This window comes from Myxine glutinosa, chromosome 4 (assembly GCF_964187855.1).
Source record: "Myxine glutinosa chromosome 4, kmMyxGlut1.1, whole genome shotgun sequence".
Taxonomy (NCBI): Eukaryota; Metazoa; Chordata; class Myxini; order Myxiniformes; family Myxinidae; genus Myxine; species Myxine glutinosa.
The window spans coordinates 51,688,130-51,710,280 of NC_136264.1; the positions used below are offsets into that span (position 1 = coordinate 51,688,130).

At 43.5% G+C, this 22,151-nt stretch overlaps 1 protein-coding gene across 1 annotated transcript in view; it reads right to left on the reverse strand.

Annotated features, from left to right (window-relative positions):
- Window positions 1-22,151, reverse strand: part of LOC144891712 (kinesin-like protein KIF1B) — a 65,155-nt gene continuing 43,004 nt past the window's right edge. The window contains exons 12-20 of the mRNA XM_078775708.1: window positions 19,085-19,140; window positions 18,149-18,257; window positions 17,932-17,998; window positions 17,410-17,494; window positions 9,813-9,918; window positions 6,221-6,247; window positions 1,527-1,641; window positions 1,254-1,387; window positions 1-422 (exon numbers count right to left, since the gene is read on the reverse strand). Coding sequence (XP_078631834.1) covers window positions 260-422; window positions 1,254-1,387; window positions 1,527-1,641; window positions 6,221-6,247; window positions 9,813-9,918; window positions 17,410-17,494; window positions 17,932-17,998; window positions 18,149-18,257; window positions 19,085-19,140 — 862 coding nt within the window. The 3' untranslated portion in view covers window positions 1-259. The remainder of the gene's footprint in view (window positions 423-1,253; window positions 1,388-1,526; window positions 1,642-6,220; window positions 6,248-9,812; window positions 9,919-17,409; window positions 17,495-17,931; window positions 17,999-18,148; window positions 18,258-19,084; window positions 19,141-22,151) is intronic.

Sequence of the window (22,151 nt, forward strand, 5' to 3'; positions counted from 1 at the left end):
GTTTTTACAGAAATTGAGGTCCATGAAAGAGCTGAATAACAGAAGGGTGACCCATGATGCTTCTATAGTGATGGAGCAGAGGGAGTTGTCATACAAGGAAGGACAGAAAAACGGGTAAGGAACGAACACACAGGAGGTATAAGTAGGTACAAATGGACAGAACAAGGGAACTGGGTGGGTTAAGGAGACACGGAAAATATAAACAGGAAAGAAAATCTGGCAAATAGAGTAAATGTGGAAAAATGGAATATTACTCAAATTACCGTACTTTGACACTTACTCGTGTCAAAGAGAAGCAAATTTGAGACAGTGTGTGGAAAGAAATGGCAGGTAACATGAGGCTCACACTGCTACACAAACCTGGACTTCCGTTGTCTGCTTGTCTGCATAGGCTGAGTTCATAAAGCCCAGTCACTCGGTTACTGCAGAACACAGAATGCTTTTGTTATAAATAAACAATTAATGCAACATTGCAGAGCAGTAACAATGTACAAGTACTGTCAGATAAATTGGAGCCCCCTTCCCTACTTTTAAACGTAGCCCCTTTGTACACTTATTTTTTTTGACACCTTCGGACACCTTTGGACACAAAGCCTGGTGTTGGCTTAATGGTTAAGCTCTTAAGGTCTTGAGTTCCAGCCCCTGTCATGCCATTGAATTAACATCAGGTGGCTTGACTCAGACTGACATCCTCGCGAGGTCGGCAAAATGAGTACCAGCTTACTAGGAAGAATTTCAAGATCCTGCGTCAGTGGCGACCTGTCCAGGAGTGTGCTCAATAGCCTAGGAAACTGCTTCGGTAGCCCAATGCATCTGAAGATGCAAAAGGAGTGGTCTTCTTCTACAACCATGCTTTCACATCGCTGCAATCTGCTGTTGTGGAATATTCTGTAAATGATTCCCAAACTTCAAGCATCATCTTTGCTACCCCCGTTAACCCACACTCAAGCCCACCTATTTACAAATTTCTATTTTTTCCTCCCTGAGAGTTTGCTTTTGTTTTCATCTTGTCCACCATGTGCGTCCTCCCCTACACACATTGTTGTGCGTCCTCCCCTGCTGTTGGTATTCCCCTCTCTCTACGGTTCCTTTTGTTCTGTTGCGTCCTGATACGTTCGGTGTTCCAGTTCTTCCATGAGCCTTGACTTTGTATCTCCCTCCCCCCAAAACAAGCCATCATGAGGGTCTTATTCCACAACTTAATCTAAAAGGCATTTCATAATAAATAAATAAATGCTCAAATGCTAAAATACCAGTCTGGTGATCGATGATAACCGCTGCCGAAGAGGTTTCGTAGAGAACGTGGAGGCATGACCTTGGCATCACGAGAGTAGAAGACCATGCAGAAATCTTTGGTAATGACAGCAGGCTGAGAGCAGTTCTCAAGCTAACGGCACAAACAAGGTTGGTACAAATAAAAGTTAAAAAATACGGGAGATATTGATTATTAATTGTTTAACCAACGATATTAAATGACAACAAATATTATGATAACAATAACCTCAAGAAGTACTATTAGACAATACCTCCAGGTATGTTGAGAGAGTGATGTAGATCTTCTGGCCGTATGGTGTCACACAGTTTAGAAGTGTGGAGTTGTGTAGAGAGCTGTCCCACACGGCTTCGAAGTGGAAGAAAGTTCTGCAAAATTTCACAGTTTCTTTTGGCAATACGATTTTGTACTCTTCTTTCCCCACCATGAATTCCCAGCACTATATTGAAACAATTCCATACAGTATAAGTGACGAAGAATTATATTTTAACGCTGCTGTTTGTTATAGCATGGACAGGCCAAATGACATGCTCTTCAGCTTAAAACGGTTTTACATTAAAAAAAAAATTTAAACTGTTTTGCCTGCCCTCAAAGAGAGCATCATTCTTCTTCTTCTTCTTCTTAATATTTTGTATGCAGCACAAGGCTGTGGAATAGCATCATTGGCTGAGGGTGCGGCTGTGCCACTGATGTGCCCTCTGTCGATTAGGGCAGGAATGTGGAATTCGGTCAGGGTGCCACTGAGATGCCCTCTGTAGATTAGGTCAGGAATGTGGAATTCGGTCAGGGCGCCACTGATATGCCCTCTGTGGATTAGGGCAGGAATGTGGAATTCGGTCAGGGTGCCCGGAGGGCGTGAATGGTGTTGGTGTCCTGTTTTCTGAGGAGTTTGTAGACAGTGTAGTGAGTGTGACTAGAGTGAGTGATAGGTTGATGATGGTGAAAATGATGATTGGAAAGCTCTTGGTGAACGTCATCTCGGGATATGCTCCGCAGGTTGGTCGGAGCGATGAAGAGAAGGACAAGTTCTGGTGTGCGATAGAGAAGCTGATGGAAAACGTGAAAGATGAGGAAGTTGTTGTGGTAGGAGGAGACCTAAATGGACATGTGGGAAGGAGTATGGACGGGTTTGAGGGAGTTCATGGGGGTTACGGATATGGTGTGAGAAATGGAGAAGGTGAAAGGATTTTGGAGTTTGCTGATGGAGCTGATTTGTTGATTTGTAATACTCAGTTCCAGAAAGGGGATAATAAGCTTGTTACATACACGTCAGGTGGGTCGACGACAACCGTTGACTACCTGATGGTGCGTAGGTGAGATAGGGGAAACCTCCGGGACACAAAGGTGATCCCGGGGGAGGAGGCTGTTTCACAGCACCACTTGGTTGTCTGCGACATAAGGGTGACAGGTGCGAGGAGAGCTCGGCGGGTGAAGTACCAACCGAGAATGAAGGTGTGAAGGTTGAAAGAGGTGACAGTAAGGGAGGCATTAAAAGAGAGGCTGAGTAGGGTAGAGGATGATGTGGTTGAGCTTGAACGTGGTTGGATGTCAATGAAAGATAGTCTGTTGGGAGCCGTTGGTGAGGTATGTGGATGGACAAAAGGACCACCGAGGCACTCGGAAACATGGTGGTGGGATGATGAAGTTGGAAAGAGAATTGACGAGAAGAGGAAGAAGTTCAAGGAGTGGCAGAAGGCGAAGGGTTCGGGAGCAGAAAAAGCAGAGCATGAAAGTTATAAGGCAGCCAAGAAGGCTGCAAAGAAAGAGGTAGCAAAGGCGCAGGAGATGTGTAGGAAAATGTTCAGAGAACGCTTGGATTCGGAAGAGGGTCAGAGAGCGGTATTCAGGATTGCAAAGCAGATAGCGAAAGAGAGGTGTGATGTGATGGGGGTGAGTTGCTTGAAGGATGAATTGGGACAAATCGTTGTGGACCCAGATGGAATTAAAGGAAGATGGAAAAGATATATGGAAATGCTGTTGAATACAGAGAATGAATGGGATGGCAACATAGAGAGTAACCCAGTTTTAGGACCGACAGAGAAGATAACTGAGAAGGAAGTTGAGGAAGCGATAAAAGCAATGAAGAGTAGAAAAGCGGGAGGGCCGACGGGAGTCGTGGGAGATATGTTGAAGGCAGCAGGAAGTTGGGGTGTGAAGAGAATGACAGAGATCTGTAATCTCGTGGTGAAAGAAGGTCGCATTCCAGTGGATTGGGAACTGAGTACCCTCGTCCCTCTATACAAGGGGAAAGGTGACCCTCTGGAGTGTGGCTCGTACCGAGCGATAAAGTTATTGGAGCATGGAATGAAGGTATTGGAAAGGGTGTTGGAGAGGAGGATAAGGAAGAAGGTGAAGATCGACGAAATGCAGTTTGGATTTATGCCAGGAAGAGGAACGACAGACGCGCTCTTTATTGTGAGGCAGTTGCAGGAGAAGTACATGGAGAAGAGGAAGAAGTTGTTTCTTGAGTTTGTTGATCTGGAGAAAGCATTCGATAGGGTTCCACGCGAAGTATTGACATGGACATTGAGGAAGTTAGGAGTGGAGGAATGGTTGATCAGAGTGGTGATGGCAATGTACAAAAGAGCGTGCACAGCTGAAAGGACGAATGACGGGAACAGTGGTGAGTTTGAGGTGAAGGTGGAAGTGCATCAGGGGTCGGTACTAAGTCCACTACTATTTGTAGCTGTGATGGAGGTGCTGGCTCAGACCGTAAAGGAGGGTTTACCGTGGGAGTTGTTGTATGCAGATGATCTGGTGTTGATTGCGGAAAGTATGGATGGACTGAAGGAAAAGATGAACAAGTGGAAGGAATGCATGGAGACAAAAGGTCTGAAGGTGAATATAGGAAAGACGAAGGTGATGGCAAGTGGTAAAGCATGTGGTGAGGTGGAAAGAACTGGGAAGTGGCCCTGTGCTGTGTGCAGGAAGGGTGTCGGAGTGAACTCCATTCAATGTACAATGTGCGCTGAGTGGGTTCATCAAAAATGCAGTGGTCTGAGAGGGTCATTAACCAGTGTGGCAGCTACATTCAAATGTAAGGTGTGCACAGAGGGAGCTGCAGATGGAGGAAATGTTGAGTTGGATCTTGGAGACGGCGTGAAGCTGGAAGGTGTGAAAACATTTTGCTACCTCGGAGACATGCTGAATGGAGAAGGTGGATCAGACTCGGCAACGGTTGCTCGAGTGAGATGTGCATGGAAGAAGTTTCGGGAACTGAGTGGCGTGCTGATGAGGAGGGGAGTGTCGTTGAAGCTGAAGGGAAAGGTGTATGCTGCATGTGTGAGAAGTGTTATGATTTATGGGAGCGAGACATGGGTCATGAATGTAGAGCAGCAACGAAGGCTGGAAAGGGTGGAAATGCGAATGGTTCGGTGGATGTGCGGAGTGTCTTTGAGAGAGAGGTAGACAAATGATGAATTGCGAAAGATGATGGGAATAGAGCCTGTGATTGATGCTGTGAGGAGGAACAGGTTGAGATGGTTTGGTCATGTGTTGAGGAAGGATGAAAGTGACTGGTTGAGAAGAGTGATGGAAATAAATGTAGAAGGAAGTAGAGGATGGGGAAGCCCGAGAAAGACTTGGCTAAATATGGTGGAAGAAGAAATGCGGGCAAGGGGGTTAACAAGGAGAGATGCAGAAAATATGGCAAAATGGAGAAGATTGTCATGGGGACCGCAAGGCTAACCCCCGCTCTAGCAGGGAAAATGGCCTTAAAATGCATGTTGTTGTTGTTGTTGTATTGGGGGCAGGAATGTGGAATTCGGTCAGGGTGCCGGTGATATGCCCTCTGTGGATTAGGGCAGGAATGTGGAATTCGGTCAGGGTGCCGGTGATATGCCCTCTGTGGATTAGGGCAGGAATGTGGAATTCGGTCAGGGTGCCGGTGATGGATTGCCTACTCTTCATGAAGGATACTGCGGAATCTTTAAAGTCCACCAATTCATGTCGGCAGACAGGACGCCTTGTTTAACGTCCATCCGAGCTCAGGAACAGCACATGCGTTGATGAATGATTCTGCTTGTTAAACACCGGCATGACAGTTTATAGCTGGGTCGGGATTCAAACCCATGTCAGACAGATTTCAGGCGAGTTTGTGTACCTCTAGGCCTTCCTACCAGAAGAAAGCTAATGCACCACGTTTACTCCAAGATATGTTGCTCTCAGCACCTTCTCACACACGACCTAATGGTGCAGAGTTGTAGTGTACGGCATCATTTAAAGTCGGAGAGCATGTCATTGGCCGTCTATAATCCCATTGGGTAAACATGAATTTTTGTAACCATTGGGTAACCATGAATTTGATGCAGTACTTTTATAGCAAATACTCAGAAAACAAATTCAGCCCCAGATAACTATTTACTTTTATGGTCACTTCTTATTGGCAGAAGAGCTGGTCACCAAAAAGCACATTTTAAAATAAAAACAACGGATTGGGCTGGCCTGTTTAGCATATCCATTGGAACTGACAGCTCAGGATGCTGGGAAACAAAGTTCAAATCCCATATTCTATTTTTAAAGTGATGTTTTCTAATGTCTGTCCTGCAAGTGATTTTTGTACAAGCAACACTGAGAGACGAAGCCCAATGCAATAAATAAATAGATAAATACGTTTAAAAAAGTGAAAAACGTGGTCATTGTTTTAGAAAATGCCTGGATAGGACCATTCAAGTAGGTCGAAAAATCGAATATCTATGAAGATAAACAAACAAACAAACAGAAATCAGGGAAAAGGACGAATGGTTTTTAAAAGGATTTAAAAAACGATGAGAGGATTTAAGATTAATATTGGGACCCTCACGCTCCCTCCCCATATTATATGATTTATCTCAATAAGGAAATGAGTAAATCTTGGTGGATTGGTGCAGGTAAGGCTACTTTATGATGCAATTCATGAAGGGTTAGGATTGAATAGTAAGCAAACACAAAGCACACAAAGATGTATACCTAGGCAAATCCAAATCAAAACACAACCTGTGAACAAAAAATGGAAACGAAGTGTTAAAATAACACCGCCATGTCGACAGAATGATGATAAACATTTGCACATGAGAGTAATCCTCTCCTCCCCCTAAAACACACGTGTAGACACACACACACACACACACACACACACACACACACACACACACACACACACACACACACCAAAACAGATACCCCATTGTTGTAGAATATTGCAAATTTGATGGTGTATTGGGAATAGAACAGCTTACGATGGCCAATGGACAGATGTAAAGAATAGCCACATATGATGAAAATACATCATGTGATACTTGCAAAGGTAGATTATAAGCAGTCCAAAAAGAAATAACCAGACATAAAACGTTATGGTTCCATCTTTTATAATTCCACCATTGTCCTTTATCCTAAGACCAACATCACTCCCCTCCTTTTAGTAAGGGAAACATATGAAAATCTGTTAACTAAATTGTTACCAAAAAATTTCTTCACCAATATGTTTGTAAAGGTGTGTAATAACATGTGTTAAAATGTTGAAGGTCAACTCCCATGGGAAACCCAGAAAAAAAGCTGTTGAATTCGGGTACCGAAAAATTATTTTCAAGAATTTTTTTTTTTTTAAATCGGCCCTTAAGTAACTTATGAGGGGTCAAATAAGGGTTTTTCATGATTCTGAGTTGATTGTTAACATTTATATTTCACCACAGACACTCCTTTGTGGAAAAATAATTTATAAATACATCTCATTTTCTACTTTGCAGGACATGGAGTCTAGCAATATGGATGAAGACGTTACTCCACCTGTGCTCAATTGCTTCATCTGTGCACGCTCGGATACACCAGCTGAAAGGCTCATACAGGCAACTCCAAAGGGATACTCAACTTTATTGAAACAAGCAGAAACTGTCGAAAATGTTACTGTTGTGGAACGTATGAAGGAGGCTCAAAAGGAAGGAAAACTGAGGTACCACCAGAAGTGTAAAAATGATCTGTACAACAACTTTGTTGCAACCACCAAGAAGTCAGCTCAAGCATCAAAGGCAGAGAAAGAGTCATCAAAGTTGAAGAGAAGACGCACTACTTGTGAGTTCAGTTCATCAACTGGCTGCAGTTCTAGAAGATCACAGTCAGTTGACCTCCTGTATAAGGATGTATGCATTCTTTGCAACCAACCAGCCCAGCTCTACAAAAATAATCCAGCACAAGCTAGAAAGAAATACAGAGTGCCAGATAATTTGACTGCAGATACACTGAAGGCAAGCTTGCTGAAGACAGCACGGAGTCGCGGGGATGACTGGGGCACTGAAGTCACTGGACGCCTGGAAGGGATCAACGACTTGGTAGCAGAAGAAACACTGTACCATTTGCGATGCAAACTTATGTTTGCGAGAGGTGACAGTTTGTCCAAGACTGATGAGGAAGGAAAAAGGAAGAAAGGACAGAGGAGTATTGATGAGGAGCGAGAGGCAGTTTTTATTGAATTCTGCGAATGGTTAGACTCAGAATTAGAGCATGGGGTAATGAACATGGACCAAGTCCATGAAAAGCTGCAGGAGTTTGATCAGTCACCAGAGAAGAGCCTTTCTTATTCAAAGCATTGGCTAAAGATAAAACTTCTAGAGAAATACGAAGACACCTTGTATTTCACAACACAGGAAAGAAGGGCAGATGTACTCTGTCTCAAAGATGGCACCGACAATATTCTGCGAGGGCATCATGCTAATCTTGACCATGGAGATGAGAAGACTCAGATCATAAAGACGGCACTCAAGTTCATATCCAATGATATTGCCTTGATTGATTTAGGTCCAAAGACATACCCCACCACACACAGTATGACTGACATCGATAGTCAGCTGACACTTGTTCCTGCAAGCCTTCAGATGTTCTTGAGACCGATTGTCAAGACAGACGAAAGAGTTGCCGTTTGGGGGCAGAATTTTATTAAGGCCTGTCGACCTCGGTCTGGAGTATTGCCACACCAAATGGGGCTTGCCATACAACTTGATCATAGATTTGGGTCAAAATGGATGCTCCACCGGCTGGGATACACTGTCTTACACGGAGACACAAAACTACAAATACTGCTTCCTTAATAGTAGGAGTGGAGATGATGTTCCAGATACTTCTGGCACTCTTGACACCATTGTGGAGGAGACCGATGAACAGATCAATGATGAGGTTGCGGTTGATGCTGCGCTTGAGGATCAATCAGTGATGACAGCCAAAGTGCCAGCCAGTGAAAGTGAATTGTCAAGTAATGATCAGGTGGTCTTTATGGAGGTTGGGGAAACAAACAATGCAGTCACTCAGTTTGTTGGAGACAATATAGATTTAAACATTGTCTCTATTCATGGAAACACTCCCTTTCACTCAATGGGTTGGATCGAAGTCACCTCTCCGGCACCACCTTTGCCAGATCCACAGACAACAGCAGCTTTCTCCCGGGTGAAGTTGAAGGCACTCGACAAAGCTAAGATCCTGAGAGGAACTGAAGTAAAGATTATTCCATTTACGAACAGGAAACAGATAGGAACGAACGCGATCATGTTTCTCCCCCTCGCTGAGCTTTCCTCCTCCCTGGCTCATGATCAGCCACTCCTCACTCCAGGTGACACACTCTGGGCAGCGGGGTGGGTGATCAAAGCCAACGATCCTGAGTTCCCACACTCCAACTGGAATGGCTGGATGAAGAGAATCCATGCTAATGATGCAAAGCAGAGCACACAGATCGAGTTCCTCCCAGTTATTGAAGGAGACCCTAATGACCTCAACACCATCTTCACCACTCTGAAAGAGTGCATACGGCACGCTGGGGTCGCTATAGTGACCTTTGATCTTCCGATTTGGCTGAAGGCTGTGAATATAATAAAGCAGGCAAATCTACCCGTCATTCCAAGGTTGGGGTAACGTGCATCTCGGCCTGTGGAGTCTGTAATGGCATTACATGCAGAAACTGCAGTCATGATGTTGTTGAGTCTGAAGAAGACATAGACAATGACTGTTGAAACTTCTGACATTGTGAATGAGAAATAACTCTTGAGTGTTATATATGTATGTGAAATAAAAGCTACTTTGTGTGTAAATGTAAAAGTGAAAATATAAATGTTAACAATCAACTCAGAATCATGAAAAACCCTTATTTGACCCCTCATAAGTTACTTAAGGGCCGATTAAAAAAAATAAAAATTCTCGAAAATAATTTTTCGGTACCCGAATTCAACAGCTTTTTTTCTGGGTTTCCCACGGGAGTTGAACTTCAACATTTTAACACATGTTATTACACACCTTTACAAACATATTGGTGAAGAAATTTTTTGGTAACAATTTAGTTAACAGATTTGTGAAATATCTCATAAAATGCCCTTACTATTTGGTGATTAATAAAGTTAAAATGGGAAATATCGATTTGCTATCTGGTGAAGTGTTGTAGAGGTCATAGGTCATGTTGCTTCATATAAGGGTTATGTTTATAAGCTTGGAGTTCAATATTTATTATCGCTCACAGACTCAAAACAGAAGGCCTGAAATGACGGTCATACTACATTATTGAGTTCGCTGGAGGTGCGGCTCTGACCGGTCATCCCCAGCTGGAGAGATGTAGCGAGACGAGAGAATGTTGAGCGACAGGATACTAGGATCTGTACAGCCATCATTGACTTCAGGAGTAGTTCGAATACGACCTGAAAGTGGGAATGAAAAAGGCATGCTTGCAAAATGTATGCATATTATAATGCAACCATCCCCCATGGCCTTACTGTATGTATAGAAGTATAACAGATATAGAGAATGAATAAAAATAGTTATGGAGAGAGAAAACCAGAGCAGCGGAGAAGAGGAAGAACGTTTTTTTTTTTTGGATAAACCATGAGTACAAGTTCTTTCCTATTCCATTCTACTTTTGCAACAATAAAAAGATTAATGAAAGAGGTAAAAGAGGTAGAGTTGGGTGGGGTAGGGTGAGGGGCCAGAGAAGAAAAAAGAAAGAAAGAAAGAAAGAAAAACGGCAAGAGATGGCAGTTGAAATAGGGAAGTGACTGGTGACATATTGAACATATGGGGGGTGGGTGCAGCGTGGGGGGGATGGTGAAAAAATATTGCCTTTTGCATATGTAATTTATAGATGGCCTAAAAGTTTGCAGAGCAGTTGTCTAGTTCTAGTTGTTTTATAAAATCTGATTCCTGTAAGCCGTCCTAATATTGTAGAAGATGTGTGAGTAATCATAGAAATAGTGAGACTTCTGCTGAGTTGGATCTGAGGATAGTAAGGGTGGATGACACAAATAAATAAATAAATGTTTTTCATAAATGTATAGTTTTAAAGAAAAAAAGAACAATAATGATTGTTGGGGCAGTGGTAATTAGGTTGTAGTGCACCGCAAATTCTGTACTTATCATGCAAGGTGATATTGTAATATGTGTACGACATTTTAAAGGCACACGCACACGCACACATCGGTTGATACTTTGAGACCTGGTAGGACTCCGTTCCTTCTCCTAAAACACACCCACATGTGGAGATAGCAGGCAAAAACACCAACTGACACACACACACACACACACACACACACACACACACACACACACACACACACACACACACACACACACACACATACACACACACACACACACACACACACACACACACACACACACACACACACACACACACACCCAAATGTTGTACATTTTAGAAAAGACTCACAATAGTTCAAGTTAGACATGGAAACATTTATTATAATTCACTATTTAACTATATAGAATTAGTCAGAAATATTTTCATACTAATAGAGGGTGGGCCATAAAAAGGTAACCAAAAAAAACATCGTACGTCGACAACAGTGATATGAAAAAAAATTTCAACGTAAAATATTTGAATAATCCTCAAGTTTCAATACTTAAACTAAGTGCTCAATATGACTTTCCATCTGTTCTATACGCTTTATTTTACAGCACACAGCAAAAGGTTATACCTCGCCTTCTTAAGAGTGTCATGTGTAACTCCCGAGATAATCTGAATAAGCGCATCTTTCAAAATTGTGATCAGTTTCAACTGAAACACTCTCCCTTTGATTAGTCCCCTTAAAAACAATCCAGTGGTGACAATTCAGGGAATCTGTGTGGTCGGGGCAGGAGCACGGGAATTCAGTTCTGTCACTGATAAGGTGATTAGGAAATGTTTTCCTCAGCCAAGCGACACATTCATCAGAGATGTGGGATTAGTGATGATGCGCTTATTCAGAGATTCTCCATCTTGATGAAACCAGAGATTCTCAATAATTCTCACCCTGTTCCATAGGTTAGTCTTCAGCATGTGAAGATAATGAGCTGATGCCACCGTTACTGCCGCTTCAGTATTAGGGTGTTCAAAAAACATCGGGGCAATACCCCTGGCACTCACCTGGTAGAATAAACAGTATACTGCACTGACTAAAGGTATTTCAAACCAAACCAATTTCAGTGCTTGCTAGAAGACAGAGCAGCATGTAGAATCATACTAACATAATAATAAGGCTTGAAACAAACAAACAAAAAAATACCTATTTTTGGGGGCAAACCCCCATGAACCCCCCTGTTTTTAATGCTGTGAACAAACTTTGGTACAGCACGGGTGGTGAAGATTGTGGTCAAGTTTCATTGGAATTGCATGTGTAGTTTCAGAGAAAAAGCAAATATCTATTTTGTGGGGGTCAAACCTGGTCCCACTTTGACCCCCCGTAGATCCCCAAAGGGGCAGATTTTTAAAAATGCCGTGAACAAACTTCGGTATATCATGGATGGTGAAGGTTGTGGTAAAGTTTCATCGAAATAGTGAGTGTAGTTTCAGAGGAAAAAGCAAATTCATATTTTGGGGGGTCAAACTTGGATCCACTTTGTCCCCCGGTAAACCCCCTTAGACCCTGATTTTTTTTTAATGCCGTGAACAAACTTTAGTCACAACACAACAAATATAATTTGTGCCAAATTTGGTCGCAATCCCATCAGCGGTTTCGGAGAAGAAGTTGCAAGTGTCTACGGACGGACGAACGGACAAAGCGCCATCGCATAAGCTCCCCTGAACTTCGTTCCAGGTGAGCTAAAAAGGGACCATAGATACGTGACAAACTCAATCCACACCAGACGGGTGATTATCGGAGAGTGAAGTGATTCTTTTAAATTCACCTGGAACGAAGTTCGAACTTATGCAGTGGCGTGTTGTCCGTCAGTCCGTCAGTAAACACTTGAAACTTTTTCTCCGAAACCGCTGACGGGATTGTGACCAAATTTGGCACACATGATATGTGTTGTGATGTGACTAAAGTTTGTTCATGGCAATAAAAAATTCGGGTTCTAAGGGGGTCTACCGGGGGTTAAAGTGGATCCAGGTTTGACCACCCTCCCCCCCCTCCCCCCAAAAAAAATAGGTATTTACTTTTATCTCAGAATATACACACGCTTGATGAAACTTTACCACAACCTTCATCACCCATGTTGTACCAAAGTTTGTTCACAGCATTAAAAAAATAAAAATCGGGTCATGAGGGGTCTACTGGGTTGCCTTCCAAAATAGGTATTTTTTTGTTTGTTTGTTTCAGGTCTTATGATGATGTTAGTGTGATTCTACATGCTGCCCTGTCTTCTAGCAACCATTGAAATTGGTTTAAAATACCCTTAGTCAATGCAGTATACTGTTTGTTATACCAGTTGAGCGCCAGGGGTATTGCCCCTATGTTTCATGTTCTAGTGACGTTTCGAATCCCCCAAATCCAGTTAACGTAAATATGGCACTCGTCAGAGAAAGTTACGTCATCGAAATGAAGGTCTTCATTTTCCAGTGCTTCTGAAAAGCAGTTACAAAACCCATTCCATATTCTGTCATCATTTTCATTAAGTGCCTGAAAAAGCTGGATTTTGTTAGGAAAAAGCCCAACGTCTTCCTTCAGTATTGTTACGTTTGTGGGGGTAGGGAAGAAATACCATAGTGGAGCAAGGATCGTATAGGTTTTAACATGGACCATGGACGCGAAGAAGAAGAATCTCGATGTAATAAGTTAGGAATCTGTCAGGTTAAGTGTTTGCATGTCCCCATAAGGGACGTGGTTTTTATGTTAACTAGACAGGGCTTAGGAGTAATTCCCCAGTGTGTAATTGCCCCTGTGACTCATGTGTGGGGTCTTTTTTTACATGCACTCAGCCAGACATGCAATGGGCTCCATTTGCCCACAACGCCGCTAAGGCCAACAAAACCCCATCACATTTGCCAATAGAGACTAAACTCCGCCACAGATGACTCACAACGGAGAGACCACACCCCGAGCTTCGGCATTCATCGAGTCCAACCATAGAGCGATGGGTGGAACGCGGCGATTGGTCGTATGACGTCAGAGAGCTTGGAGATTTGAGGAGGAGAAAAGAGGAAGAATCTGTCTCTTTCGTTCTCTCTCTGGTGCTGGCTTCGTGGTGGATAGTCGCTCTTCTCGTGTGCGCTCGGAAAGAGAACTTCGGAGCTTTGTGGAGCCTTTACCCCAATTGAAGGAGGGGCTCTTGTTTGACGCAGTGTTCTTCGGGGAGGTTGTGGCTGCGCTGTGCTTTCTGGCGAGGAGTGAGAGAGGAGGATATCTTGCTGCCGCTTCGTGGCTCGGGGTGCGCGCGTGATTGACCGGCACCATTGTTCGGGCGGGCGCTTCGACGCGCGGTCCTCTCGTTGACCGACCTCACAAAAGTGTTCGTCACGACCAGAGCTGAGTGCCATAAAAAGGGAACATTTCTTTTCTTTTATCTTTCCCCAGTGTGTCTGTAAGCGTGGAGTGTATTTGTGTAAGCGTGGAGGGTCACTCAAGTAGAACTATCGTTTTTACCTCAACATAAATTTTTACATTTTATCGTCTTACAATTATTTCATTAAATCCTTTATTGTTGCATTTCATTTCTTGTAATGTGATTTTTCCTTGTCTCGTATCTGTGTTTGTGGGTTCGAGGAATAAGCCCCGTGTGGTTCCATCTGAGATAAGCACCCTGGTTTCCTTCGCCCTCGCACGACAGACTGACCGCTGTTTATTCACGGTTTATTCGCCTCAGAGTTGAAGGAAAATGTTTGGCTATCTGCCACCAGTGATCTTAATCACCGGCAACACAACAGTATTTATCACACTCATGTACGACTGATTCCTGTTTCAGCTGAAAGTTGTTTTGTTCATTGTATGGACTCCTCTCTATGCGTTACCGTACAGTTTCAATAGTTTTGGGACACAAACATGAACATGTCATCCTGAACAGCTCTCGTTACCATCCACCACTGAAGGTGGATGGAGGTTATGTTTCACCCCTGTCTGTCTGTTTGTGAACAAGATATCTCAAAAAGTTGTGGACGGATTCGGACGAATTTTGTTGGAGAGGTTGGGTATGTGACAAGAATGACGTGATTAGATTTTGGAGAAGATCCGGATTCAGATCTGGATCCGAGAATTTTTTTATGTGATTCTTTACAAATGAGAGATAGGGGTAAAAATGGTATATTTAATAGCACAATATCTCAAAAAGTTGTGGACAGATTCGGACGAAACTTGGTGGACAGGTTGGGTGTGTGACAAGGACGAATACATTCAATTTTGGTGAGGATCCGGATCCAGATCTGGATATGAGAATTTTCTAATTTTTTAAAAACCGATTCCTTCACATGGAGAGATGGGGCCTAAAACGAAATATAAGCACGATAGTTCAAAAAGTTGTCAACCGATTATGACAAGACTACGTGGATGAGTTGGTAAGGCAACAGGAAGCGATTAGATTTTGGTTCAGGTCTGGATCCAGATGTGGCCTATCGGTGGGATACAAAATATAAACTGTTCAGCCTGGCGGAGGTATGTTCCTTGGAGGTATGCTCCTGCCTCACATCTAGCTCGGCGTCACGCTGTAAAACCAATACTTTCAGAATCATTGGAATCTCCTGTGATTAAGCTGATTCTGAGGGCTTTTCTCTCTCTCACCGCAGGCAGGTAGGTGGTCTTTCTGTCTTCTACCGACTCCTCTCCGGCCTTGCTCCCCCTGCTCGGTCTGTGCTCTGTCCCCCAAATATTCCTGCAGGACGCACAAGATCTGCCAGCAACCCTCTTCTGGTGAAACTGCCAAAATCAAGTCCCTCCGTCACCCTCACTCCTTCATTCCTCTTTTTCCCCACCTCTGGAACAAACTTCCACAATCTCTTCAATTCCACTCTTCCCTCCAGGTGTTCAAAACAATCGTTCACCATCATCTCTTATCTTTCCCCATCCAAAACCTTGATCTTTTCTACCCTTGTTAATCCACCCCAAATCCACCTCCTTCAAATCCTGATTTCCTTCCTGGAAGTCCTTGTAATGTCCATCTTGTTACCCACGCCAGAGGAGAGGGATTGCATTTGAGTCCTTTTGTTTGTCTGTTTGTCCGAACAGAATAAATATGATTTTCTCTGCAACCGTTGGCCCGATTGACAGGAAGCTTTCAACATAGGAGCACCTCCTCCTGTAGAATTTTTAAATGATAATTATGACGTCATAGGTCACGTGGTACAGGTGCCATCTTGGAAAAACCGAAAAACTTTGCACCTCGATATCTACGAAAGAGCTGCACAGAAAAAAATGATGCATGGGTCATTGTAAAGAACTCTCCATGGGGAATAACATTAACGATGATGTCATAGGTTCCTCCATTATGACGTCATAATTCGACAAGTACAAAACTTCCTCCGATCAAGGTGAAATGTTTTGTGGGCCATCTTTGATAAATTGGAGGAGAAAAAAAAAACAATGATGTCAATGGCCACATGGTTCGGCCACCATATTTGTTTTAACACAAAAGCCTTAAAAACCACTAAACACGTCCTGGCGAGGGTCTGCAATCTTTGATTGCTCTTTCTTGTTTATCCTGTGTTCCCTACCCCAGCCCTCTCTCTTCCAGATATCTCCTGATGCCCCTGTTCTCTACTGTTGTTGTGCTTCGCCCTCCCTCCCCCTTTATCTCCCACTTCCTTTATTATATGTTCTGTGCATGAGCTCTTACACGAGCCTCGACTAAGTATCCAAAAAAAGGTGTTCTTACAGCAAGTGTTTTAGATGTTCTTTGAAAACTTCCTGTTACTGTTTATGTATCAAAACAAGTTTATGTTAAAAAATTGAATATTTCAGAAATATATGAAAGATAAATATGATGATATGAAATATCTCCCCATCTTGCTGTTGCTAAGTGACTAATTGTATCCCCTCACTCTCACTTATTATGTAAAACCTGGTTCTTTGAGTCTAATAATACAGTAGAACAACACTTATCCAGACATGCAAATAACGGAAGACCCATTATCCGGGAAAAATATTATGGGCAGTCTCTTCAGTGAGTTCGTCTCAAAGTATATGTCACAAATAAAGATGTTCGATGTTAAATTCCCCATTATTTTTAATACATTAAAATAAATGATTAAACCAATTAAAAAAAAAATTGCGTTACAGGCAATCTATGGAAATTTGAAATTTATTCATAACCATATTACCAAGAAAATCTCAGCATGATGAAATAGATGGTCCACCCTGTATATGCTCACATTGTATATTGAAAAAATAACAATCTGTTGGCATTTCTCAAACTATTATAGCCTGGTGTTGGCTTGGCGGTTCGGGTGCTGGCTTGGGATCCTAGGATCCTGGGTTCAAATCCCGGTCAATTGCTGAATTAACGCCAGGGGGGTTGACTCAGCCTGTCATCCTTCCGAGGTCGGCAAATTGAGTACCAGCTTGCTGGGATGAATGATCCCGGTGTATACCCCGGTTTAGAATAGGTACACCGTATCCCTGCGCATCGAAGAGGCAAGGGTTGGCGTCAGGAAGGGCATCCAGCCATAAAACACTGCCTCAAACAGGGAACCATGACTGTCATGGGGCCCGCAAGGCTAACCCCCGCACTAGCGGGGAAAAATGGCCTTAAAACGATCATTCATTCATTTCTCAAACTATTGTGAGTACCTCATTCGTATGACATTTTAAATACCTCACCAACCTACATATCTCACTCCCTATCTAGACTTGAAATGACCAAGGTATTATTCTGTCCATGGTTTTAGATTTCAATGGACAGACTAGGAAATTATTGCCTCTTAAAACCCGTTTCCAGCCGGCAAACTTAAGTGCGTCGTCGATGCAATTCCCAAGATAATACAAACTTACCTAAAACAAGCTCTCGCACCTCCTTCCATTGTACTTCACTGTCTGTTTCATGTATAATTGTAACGATGATTCGCCGTTGGATTCCCTGAGCAAAGCACCATAAAAAAAAATCATTGTAATCTTCATCATCATTTGTGAGAGAAAATACGTGACATATTGCGTTTCCACCAATCATTGACAACACATGGCCGCTCTACATAAAATAACCTGCTGGGAAATTAACTGAAGTTGCTTTTGCTGTTTAACACATTTTCACACACAAAGATGTAAACTGGAAAAAATTAGGCATCAGATTATTAAATTGGAGTTTTGTTTCACCTTCAACTAATGTTCATATTTACCAATCCCAAATATATCTTCCAAACAATTAAAATATGCATTACTGTGTCTGGTCTGCTTACAACAACCAAAGTAGAGCAAAGCAGGAATAAGTGCTCTTTCGTATCTCCCAGCAAGTATTAATTTGGGACAACAAGGGGTTGGGAGAAGGGGGTGCCATATGCATGGCCATTGGTGCCAGACCTGATGCAGGAGAAAAACTCCATGACATGGCATTCCACTACTGTGGTCCACCACTGCAGGAATGTACCTGCACAGATCAAGAGATGAGAAAGCAAGTTTTGCAACAGCCAAGTTCACAGAAGAAATAACTTATCGATACATCCCGATAATGTCAATAAGCATTTCCACCTTGATTGAGGCGATTAATGAAGATGCTAAATAATGATGGGTAGCTTACTCTCCCGTGGGCTCCAGCTCACAGATCTCAAACCAAACGAGGAGTTCATCCTTGTGATGACACTGGCCTGTGTTGGGTTTGCTCACGGCATTCAGCTTTGTTGCTGGCACTGGGGAAAGATGTTTGAAGTTCGGCACATGGTGGACTATGACTCCAACAAATGACACATGTGCTGTCACGTTCACATGTCAAAGTTGCTCATAAACATCACACAAACTGTACGAGCATTGAGAAAAGCTCAGCACACCAGGCAAAGTCTTCCTTTTCAAAGAGATAACAAGCCTTATGATACAATGAGATTGGCCGAGACTTACTGGGAAATAATTTAAAAGCTGAGTACTACTGGCCTTGGTAGGACACTGACCGTGATGCTTTGAAATCTTAAGGATGGGTGCATCTAGTTCAGGTTCGAAAACACAGTGAGGTCCTCTCTGTTCCATGGTGCCTAGCAGAAGTGTGGAGACCATGGAGATGCCACTCGCGGCACGAGGAGATACCGGATCAAGCATGCAGGACTTAAGGTAGTCGGCAAGCAGAGACTTTATTAGCTCTAGTTTTTGATTGCAATCTGAGTCATATACACGAGATAAGGGGGCAGGAAAGAGGCAAGCAAGGCAGAGACAGGCATGATAAATAAATCAATGGAGGCAGCTGCATTGCAAAACAAACGATAAAAAGCACAAAATAAGAGTTAAGAAGAATAAGAGAAGCTTTTTACTCAATGCAAATTCTAAGCTAAGAAAGTTAAGAGCTACGAAAAAAGAAAGAAATGTAAAAGCAACAAAAATATAATGCTCAAAATTAAAAAGCATGATGGAAATACGAGCTTCTAAATGAGATTAGCTTACTTTACACACAGCAGATTTCTATCAAGCTAAGATAGATACTTTGGATGTTACAGTGAGGTATAACTATTTCTGATCACTGACGTCTTACCTGGTTTTGAAAGTGGCATGGCAGGTGGGAAGTTTCTTTTAGATGGGGGTAAAGGGCTGCAAGAAACAAAGCATCATTTATGATCACAAGTTCCAATTGTAGGCCGCTACAAATGACGATCGAGGAATATTTATCACATATGCAAATATCGCAGCAGTTTTGAATATCACTGCTGCCCTCTCACGTATGCTCCTGTACATTCTCCTTCCCTCTCTCTTTTTTTTTTTTTTTTTTTTTTTTTGTATACAGAGTCGAGGCTCGTGAAAGAGCTAACATTTATCAAACAAACAAATCAAACAAACAAGCAAACAAAGTATATGAAAAGGGGAGCGGTCGACAAGATGGGGAGAGAAGGGGAGGAAGCACACAAACACAACATTTGAGAGCAGGGACATCGGGAGATGTTTTTGGAGGGAGAGGGCCTGGGGGGAGGCAGGATAGGTATAAAACGCAAGGACACCAAGGACTTCCAGGAAATAAGTCAAAAGTCACCTCAAAAAAGTGGATTTGGGGTGAAATTAGCGGGGGTAGAAAAGATCAAGGTTTTGGATTGGGGAAGATAAGAGATGGTGGTGAACAGCCGTTTTGAAGACCTGGAGGGAGGAGTGGGATTGAAGAGAGTGAGGGAGTTTGTTCCAGAGGCGGGAGAAAAGAGGAATGAAGGAGTGAAGGTGAGCAGAGAGTCTTGATTTTGGCAGTTTAACCATAAGAGGGTTGCAAGCAGATCTTGTGCGACCTGCAGGAATATTTGGGGGACAAAGGCCAGAGAGAGCTGGGGGAGCAAGGCCAGAGAGGAGTCGGTAGAAGACGGAAAGACCACCAACCTGCCTGCGGTGATTAAGTGAAAGGCCGTCGGAGATAGCGTCATCGCGGGAGATTCCAATGATTCTGAACGCTTTGGTTTCAACAGCGTGAAGACGAGCTAGGTGTGAGGCAGGAGCACCAGCCCAGAGGGGAGAGCAGTACTCCATTGAGCTGCGGATGAAAGCCTTGTATGTGGTGAGGAAACTCAGGTGTGCCAAGGAAGGACTTCGCACGACGGAGGATGCCCAGTCGGCGACTGGCTTTGGAGGCCAGCTTGGAAATGTGGTTTTCCCAGGAAAGATCATGGCAGATAGTGAGACCCAAAAGTTTGAGTGATAGAACTTCTTGGAGAGGATTATTCAGAAAGTAGATGGGAGGGTTGTCCAGTCGGTCTTTTCGGAGAGACATCGTAAGAGTGTGAGATTTGTCAGGATTGAAAGACATGTTCCACTTGTTTGCCCAGTCTGATTTTGTCCAGGTCTGCAGAGAGTGAGGAGGCTGCAGACTGCCGATCTGAGGGATGAGGAATTGAGCGGCAGAGAGTGGAGTCATCAGCAAAGAGATAGAGAGGATTTTCAAGAGAGTCACAGAGATCATTGATGAAGACCAGAAAAAGCACAGGGCCCAGAACACTGCCTTGGGGAACTCCAGCCTGAACAGGAAGAGGAGATGAGAGAAACCCATTCAGGGCCACACGTTGACGACGACTAGAGAGGAAGTCCACCAGCCATGCGTGGAGATTTCCATGGATACCAAAGGAGGAGGGTTTGGTGAGCAGAGCGGGGTGCCAGACCGTATCGAAGGCACGTGATATGTCGAGGGAGACAGCTCCAATTTCCTGTTTGGCATTGAGGACCTCCATCCATTGTTGAGACAGCAGAAGCAGCATGTCCAGAGTAGAGTGACCTGGTCTGAAACCAAATTGATGATCAGAGATCAAGCCATTGGAGAAGAGGAAAGATTTCATATCCGAAGCAATGATGGATTCCATGACTTTGCTGATAATTGGGAGAAGGCTGATTGGTCTGTAGTTGCTAGGATCTGTTTTTGCACCTTTTTTGTGCAAAGCGGTGATGTTGGCTGATTTCCAAGCAGATGGCAGTTGACCTTGAGCAAAAGAGAGGGAGAAGAGAACAGCGAGAGGGAGTGAAAGAGCGAAAGAACAGGATTTTAGGACCCGTGGGCTGATGCCGTCAGGTCCAGTTGCAGAATCAGAGTCGAGGGTTGACAGAAACTTTTCCACCTTGTCAGGAGGAAAGGACACGGAGTCCAGGAGCAGCTGGGTACGACTGGGTATGGTGGGTACAGAGAGGGATGGGTTTGGGACACAGGGTTTGGGACACAAGGTGGTCGATTGCTTTACCCACATCTCCTCCATAATTCCTTCCCTCCACACTTTTTTTCTCTCTCCTATCATATTTCCTTCTCATCCTTTTCTAGATTTTAATTTTCTCAATTTATTCTCTACCCCAACCCTTCCCCTACCTCTCAGTGTGCATGAACATAACTAGATGGCCCCAATATTAATACTCCATTATATTATTGACAATATAAAACCGTTTCAAAAAAATCAACTGTGCATCTAGACACAAATATGAGCCTGGTGTTGGCTTAGCGGTTAGGGTGCCGGCTTGGGATCCTATGATCCTGGGTTCAAATCCCGGTCGATTGCTGAATTAACGCCAGAGGGGTTCACTCAGCCTGTCATCCTTCCGAGGTCGGCAAATTGAGTACCAGTTCACTGGTAATTCCCTGCGTGTCGCAAGAGGTGACTAACAAGGTTTGCGGTAGGAAGGGCATCCGGCCATAAAACATTGCTTCAAAAAGGGGACCACGGTGCCCAAAAAAGGCCAACCCCTGCTCTGTGGGGGAAAATGGCCTCGAAAGGCGGTTCTATGTAGACACAATTATCCAATGTACTTATATGTGCACCCACTGGATGAGGTGCAGTCCCTGGAACTCGATGTTCTCACTAGCTGCCATGACCTTCACCAAGCTGGCATCAAAGGTTTGTCACCGTGTGGTTGTTCTCCAAAGAGTTAAAGCATTTGTGAGCTGCACCAAGCTCATAACAGTGCACAAGGCTTTAATATGGAAACAGGGGTGGATCCAAGGATTTCAAAACGTAGGGGTGCACCAAGCCATAGCGCCGAACGGGGAGGAGGGGAAGGGGGAGTCTGGGGGTCCTCGCCTAGGAAATTTTTAGAATTAATCGTCAGAAACGGCATTTCGTGCATTCTTGGACGTTTCTGCAGTTCCTTGT